The 7,642-nt window shown below is 38.2% G+C and overlaps 1 protein-coding gene across 1 annotated transcript; it reads left to right on the top strand.

Moving 5' to 3' along the window:
• Nucleotides 1-6,643: 6,643 nt before the first annotated feature.
• Nucleotides 6,644-7,193, top strand: wdr55 (WD repeat domain 55; the record flags this gene model as incomplete). Its single annotated transcript, XM_071537746.1, has 1 exon — nucleotides 6,644-7,193. A coding segment is annotated over exon 1 (549 nt), but the record flags the coding sequence as incomplete, so codon positions are not given.
• Between the last annotated feature and the right edge of the window lie 449 nt (nucleotides 7,194-7,642).

Here is a 7,642-nt window from a genome sequence, read left to right as displayed (position 1 = left end):
TGATAAAACAGGGTGGTGGCAGTAAAAATGTTAGAGAAGCAGGGTTTTGACCAGCAGGTTGCCAGTTTGAATCCCAGTACCAATTTTGAACTTTGTCAGAGTGGATATGTAACTCTTGGTAAAGCTTTATATTAAGGTCCTTGTAATAACCATTTAGTTTTAGTTAGTTTTAGTTAGTTTCTATAAAAAGTTAGTTCAGTTATATATATAGCTATTAAATAATTCTAAATTGGATTGAAATTAAATTGGTTTTGCATGTGTGTAGTACAGCCTAACACACTAATTGCCAAACGGGTAGATATTTGATATCCATTGGTGGTTAAATTGCTATCTTCCAATCGGAATTTAAGAGAAGTGGGACTTAGTGCTGACTGCAAAAACTATAGAGCTCAGGGAGAACACGTGGAAGCAGCAGAGAAAGGACTATCCGTCCTGAAAACACCATCATAATATTCCTAACTGGGTTGACGACATGTTAGACCTGTGTGAATGCTGTGAAGGTAAAGCATGACTTCATTATTTTAAGTGTGGTACTGTAGCTAAATGTTATGGTTTAAACCTAAAGAAATGCTAATTGCGGCTAGCGTTAGCATGGCAATCACTTTGGCCATTTGTTTATGTGAATGAGCTATCAGATAGCCTGTAAGCTAATAATAGATTATGATACATGTTTGTGTTATGTACTTGATTTTTAGTTGGATTTTATGCATATAGGAACATAGGCAGAGAAAGGAGCAGGAAATCCTCCATGGGCCAGGAGGACAACACAACTGTTCAAGCTGTTTCCACATGCTTCGCTTCGGGAGGACAACGTTTGCCTGTTTGGATCCGCCTGCAGTCGGCCTCACGCGCCATTTTCCTGCATCGCCCTCATCAGGCCATTTTCCTGCATCGTCCTCATCAGGTCTACCATCACAGACTTTTATTTTTGCCTTGCTCGGTGCAGTGGACGCAATATCACCTTCATCTTAAAGACCTCTACCCACTCAGCAACGACTCAGGCCTGCAACGATTATTTAATTTGGACATTTTTATTTGTTTTAGTAGGCCTACTATTATTCCAAAGACTGTGTTGTGTGTGTGTGTGTGTGTGTGTGTGTGCGTGTGTGTATCCACAACTGCTGTATTTCATTTTGAGAATAAGGTAAAGAAAGTATGGTCAGTTAATTTTAAGCTACACACTTTGCCTCTGTGGAATGTAAAAGATTGATATTGGAATATCTGGGTATTTGCTTTGATAATTGGAAGTTGTTTTTTATTTTCTGTTTTTATATTTCACATCTTGCTAGCTAACTAAAAGCAATTGGTTTGCATTTAAAGTATCTAGTGTTGAGTTGTGGTAATTTTATATTGTCACATATTTCAAAGGGAGTCATTGAGTTCAGGTTAACTGTAGTTAATGTGGCTGCCATTTACGTGAAAATGATGGAAAGTAAAAAGAAAAATGTTTTTAAAGAGCTGTCTTAAAGTGTGTTTTTGTGCTTCACCTCTAAAACATTGTATTTATATGTAATTTTTTATTCACATTTTATCAAACTTGACCACATGTAGTGCTCATTCCAGATGGGGGAGCTGTGAAAAGCATAGTTAACTGTTAATAAGTGCATAATAAAGGATTAATTAACCGTAATAAGGCATTGTACTCGCTTTAGATCCGGTAGCTGCAAAAGCTTAGTTAACTGTTAATAAGTGCATAGTTAACTGCTAATAAATGAATAATAAAGTATTTATTAACCATAATAAAGCAACAAAAAAGCTTAGTAAAGTTTAACAATGACATAATAGTTAAGTTGGTAAGACTCAATAAATGTGTTTGTAATGCTGTTATAAACAATTTTAAGAAACTCTTAAGGCTTTTATTAGCGTTCTTAAGCAGTCTATAAATTGTTAAGTTTCTTATAAGTGCTTATAAATGGCTTATAATCTAACAATAAATGTGTTTATGATGCTATTATTAACACTTATATAGTCGTATTAATACATAATAGTGTTAATAAGCACCTTATAAGGACTTATAAGGGCCTTATTACCTATTAATTAACGCTTATTACAAGGACTTTAATATAAAGCGTTACCTAACTCTTTCTCCACCCTGTGCAACTACCACCAATTAGACCTTGATCAAGGATCTCAGCCCCCAGACTGTTCTGGTAGAGCTGCTCAGTGACCAACAGCAGAAGACTGTGGTTGTACTGAGCAGCTCTGGTATGAATATCTGTAACTGTATGGATGTGAAGCAGAGCAATGCTGCAAAAGAGCATGTAACCCATCTGGATAAATACAGTAATTGCTAAAAATAAGAATATAATGTCACATGTTTTCATGCAAATAACTTACTTTTTGTCTGATAAATGCTGTTCTTTAAAATTAGTAAACAAATCCTTGGACTCTGATGCTGCTCTGATTATTGGATGTGATGTTTTAAAGAAACTAAATCAACAGAGTATCATGACTTATTTCCTCTGTTCAGTAGAATCGAATAATAACAAACTGTTTTCAATTCTTACCTTTGCTCAGTAGAGTGCTGTCCATCTTTGAACTCAACAGGATAATCCATAGACTGGTCACTCTTCATGGACACACAGCTGGGTACAGGGAGTCTGGTCTCTCCTGCTGGACTGGGCTTCAATACAACAGAGACAGAGCTTTTACTCTGAATAATGATGGGTTAATGATTTCACTGCTGAGCTCTGAGATGGAGAACAGTCATGGACAGTTAGAGATCCTCATCTTACCTCTCAGCTTTGGTCTGGCTGTCATGTTCCCCAGACAGAGTGGTTTTAGAGGGAGGGAGCCCCTCCTCTCTCTCCTCAGACAGACTCATAGTAGAGCGAACACCTTTACACAAACACACCCAACATGCTGTGATAGATGGACTGATTCATTAGAATAAAGTTTCCTTTACAGGATATATTACTTAAAGGGCTGTGATCACTCCTGTCAGTAACATGTCACATATACACTGAGTGTACAAACCTCAAACCTGCAGCTGTGTCCTGATTAAACACGTTCAGGAAGCAACACGTCAAATTACTGCTTCTACTTCTGCTCTTATTAGATGACGTCACTAACACTCAAACACTAATATGTTGGAAAACCGTTGGACGAGTTGTGCTGAACCTAAACTGTGGTTTTTCAAACAGACACACTTCCTCTTTTTATAGGCTAAATAAGCTACTCGCATGCATTGTGATAGTATGATAACATATATGCTGCCTGAGTTTTTAAAAGTATAATATACAATAAACTGTCACATAAAATGTTGCTTAGCCCACAATAGCCTACCTTTTGTCCTTGGGTTAGGTTAATCTGCGTCGCCCCGTTAAGTGGAAGTGAAAGTAGCAGCTTCAACAAGGAAATCAACGAGAGAGAGAGAGAGAGAGAGAGAGAGAGAGAGAGGAGGAGGAGGGGTCTGGTTTGATTCCGGTCTCTTCGGTAAAAAAAAACACATTATTGGAAAATAGACCAGAGTTTAAATTTTGATTTTAAATTGACACCTTCATCATCATTTGATGCCGCGTGACGACACTGGTCTGGTGTCATTTTACTGCAGCAGATTTGCTATGATTCAATTTATTATGCTTTTTTGTAAAGGCAGACTTTTTTTTAATAAAAAAAGTGTTAAATCAGAAGCAGAAACAATGTTCACGACATCTGGATAGGATTCATTGTACAAACCATGTGGTGTATTGCAATTGGTGCAGTTGTGACAGTGCGCCACCAGATGGCACTGGTGGTCTGTTATAGAGTAGCAGGGTTGACAGTATGAGAGGAAAAGAGTTACTTGATGTGACCCTGAGGGATGTAGATGCAATGTCTATCAATAAAGCAGCTCTTGGATGAGATCTCTACTGCCGTAGTGAACCTGTGTTAATAAAACACGACAAAACATATCTAGCCTGTGAAGATGGTGAACTTCAAACAGGAGAACTACTGCAAAGTAGGTCGACTGTAGTACAAATAAGTTTTGGAATGTGTTTTAAATAAAAAAATAATACACTCTCATATCTCATATATTTGTACTTATTTGCCTCATTTTCAGTCATTGTAGATGACACTATGTGACAGAAATTACTATCGCCCAGGTTGCATAGCATTATGGGCATGTGTAGGGGATGACTGACAGCTTGGATTTCATCTGAGATCGTGTCACTGCTTTGTTTCTGAGCATTAGAAGGGCGAACGCAAACAAGTTTAAAAATGGGAGGAAACAACATTTTGTTTTCTCGTGATAACGGGTTGATTATCTCGTTATCTCGAGATAACAAAACTCGTTTTCTCGAGATAACGAGATAATTAACTTGTGATCTCGAGATAACGGCATTCAAAAAATAATTGTAAGCACGACCGTTCTCGGCTTCCGTAAAATTTTGTTTACTTGCTTTTATATTCATCACCTGTTCGTGCGCCGGAATTGACAGACGATCACAATGCATCCTGGGAAATATGCGCTTGTGAAGTCTACATCGTTGTTGACTCGCTCCCGATCTCAGAAAGTTCACTTGAGTTATCAGAGTAATGGAACGACACTTTAGATGGAGGAGGGGATTCCCCCGAGGGGAAGTCAACGAGGGCCGGTTGAAACAACTAATGAAACGCACTGCGCACTAAACGGAAAGTCAAGAACTTATTAAAGGATCAGGCTGGTGTTTTTTAATGCATTTCTTACTGTCAACTAATCCTATGAAAATAACAAAATCAGCAATGATTTTGTTTTGCCAACAAGTCTCGTCCATGTAGCCGGTGTCCAATGCAGCCATAGAACTCCATTGTATTAAAAACGAGTAAAAACATGTCACAGAGCCATGCTGCTGCTCTGCAGCATATTTCATCATCACCATGCACCGGGCCGGACCACTTTTTCCTCAAACAACTTAATAAGCCGGCTGTAAACACTTTGCCATCTCATGAAAGTAGTTCTGTAGCACAGAAATAAGAAGAAGAAGAAGAATTTGTTCCCATTTGAATTTGATTTGGTAATAACTACAACAGCCTGACTTTTCATGGTAACAGTTAGCAATTTTTAAAATATAAACTATGTCTTTGTGAGCTGTATTTAAAGGTTTTTAGCTTACAATTGGAGCCAATGACTTCCGGGTTGACGGCTAAAAATGGAACGTGGGAAGTCAGAAAGTAACGGGAGTAGAGCAAACGCATTGTTGATTTTGTTATTTTCATAGGATTTGTTGACGGTAAGCAATGCATTAAAAAACACCGGCCTTATCCTTTAAGGAGCAAGCTGTAGGAAAGTCAAATGCAAATACTATTTTATTCTCAACACATTACACATTTACACGCATCATAGCCATGCAGGCCGATGCAAGATGCCATATGTACAGTTTCACGTCATATTTAATGTAATCATTCCATTGAGTGTTTCAGTGTTAACCTCCTGTTTAGTCTTTCTACAAGAGTAAGTCACTTCTGTTTGTCCTGGTGGCTCAGTCTGATAGTGTCTTCCTCAAAGTGGTGGAAGAAGTACTGAGATCTTTCAATTAAGTAAAAATAGCAATACAACAATGTAAAGATACTCCATTACAAGTAAAAGTCCTGCATTCAAAATCTTACTTGAGTAAAAGTACATAAGTATTGGCAGCAAAATGTACTTAGAGTATCAATGTAAACATACTCATTATGCAACTGAAAGTTATATTTTTCATAAATTATTGGAATATTAATACTGATTTATTGACATATAAGCAGCATTTTAAAATTGTCAACGTGAAGCTAATCTTAACAATTTAGCTATACTTTTGGGTAGTCTAATCTATGACAATGCTATTTTATAGTTATTTTATAAAGATGATCAAATGTTTAAATATAAAATATTGATCTGAAAAGTAACTAGCTGTGAAATAAATGTTATTGAGTAAAAAGTACAATATTTCCCTCTAAAATGTAGTGGAGTATAAGTACAAAGTAGCATAAAATGGAAATACTCAAGTAAAGTACAAGTATCTCAAAATTGTATTTAAGTACATTACTTGAGTAAATGTACTTAGTTACTTTCCACCACTGCTTCCTCATAACATGAAGGTCCTGGGTTCCAGCCTGTCACAGTGGAAGTTTTTAGCCTTAAAAATGATAAACAGTTTGGCTGTTCCTCCTGCTCTCTCTGTTTGACGCAGCTCCACCCACCCAGATCAGCACTGTAAACTGCTTGAAACAAACACACCTACCTACTTACCTATAACTATTATTAGTTTACTAAACTACTTAACAAATACTGCTGAGGAGCTGATGCGGTCGCTGCTAATTTACAAGGCTTTCATCTTTGAAATCAATTCACTTGCTTTTATATAACAAGTTTGGGATTTTTACAAATTTAATCTTTTGCCATTTTTTCTAATGTTTTTTTTTTCTCATCTTATTTCATTTTATATATTTATTTTTCGTTTAATCTTTTATTTTGAATGTCTCCTATTTTTATTTCTTATATATATATATTATATATATATTTTACTGTTCTTGTTTTTATGTCTCACCATAAAGAAAAGTTTGTTTTTGAGCAATTATTAGATTTAAATGACATCCACTCCGGTAGATGGCGCAGTGTACACACTGTATTCACTGGTTTGTAAAATAAGAAAAAAAAAAAAAGAAAAAAAAAAACTCGCGTAGAAGAAGAAGAGAAGGAAAACAACATGGCGGCCTCCACGGAGCACGCTGAAGCTGCTTCTACGGTGACAGATCCTGAAGAAACTTTTAAAACAGAAGATCCAGAAACCAGAGGAGGCTCGGAAACACCCGGAGCAGAACCAGATCCTGAACCGGAAGATCCAGATCCGGACGATGACGGAGGCGAGCCGGCGGCACCGCGGGTCCGGGACACACCGGAGGACATCAGGCTGGAGGCGATAGCCAACACGGTGGCGTTCCACCCGAGCAGAGACATCCTGGCCTGCGGGGACATCGACGGGGACATCTACACCTTCTGCTACTCCTGCACGGAGGGCGAGACGCGCGAGCTGTGGTCCTCCGGTCACCACCTGAAGTCCTGCCGCGAGCTGGCCTTCTCCCCGGACGGCGCGAAGCTGTTCAGCGTGTCCCGGGACAAGGCGCTGCACGTGCTGGACGCGGAGCAGGGCCGGCTGCTCACGCGCATCCCCAAGGCACACGGAGCCCCGATCAACACGCTGTTGCTGGTGGACGAGAACACGGTGGCGACGGGAGATGACGGAGGCACGGTGAAGGTGAGGAGCAAGTACTGCGTTCAATACTACTGATACTACTAATACTACTACTACTGTTACTAATACTACTGCTCCAACTGCTGGAGATGACGGAGGCACGGTGATGGTGAGCAAGTACTACTGCGTGTAATACTACTGATTGTACTACTATTACTAGTATTACTGGATACTGTGAAGGAGGCACAGTGAAGGTGAGGAGGACAGGAAATACCACTACTAATACTAGTGATACTACCAATCAAGGCTATTATAGTTTTGCATTTTTCATTAGTTTTTATTTTTATTTCGTTTTCACTTTTTGTTTTCCATTTCAGTTCAGTTTTAATTAGTTTTTAAAGCGGGTTTGCTAGTTTAGTTTAGTTTTTATTTTTTTGAAAATGCTTTGTTTTAGTTTAGTTTTTATTAGTTTCAGTGTTGGTTTTGGTCTATTTTTGTAATATATAAAATAA

The sequence above is a fragment of the Centroberyx affinis genome, unplaced genomic scaffold, assembly GCF_046629955.1.
Source record: "Centroberyx affinis isolate AG114_WGS23_722 - 3 ecotype Tasmania unplaced genomic scaffold, CSIRO-AGI_Caff_v1 ptg003111l_1, whole genome shotgun sequence".
In the NCBI taxonomy this organism is placed as follows: Eukaryota; Metazoa; Chordata; class Actinopteri; order Beryciformes; family Berycidae; genus Centroberyx; species Centroberyx affinis.
The sequence above is the reverse complement of the archived record's forward strand: the minus strand, read 5'-3'. Positions and strand labels throughout refer to the sequence as shown.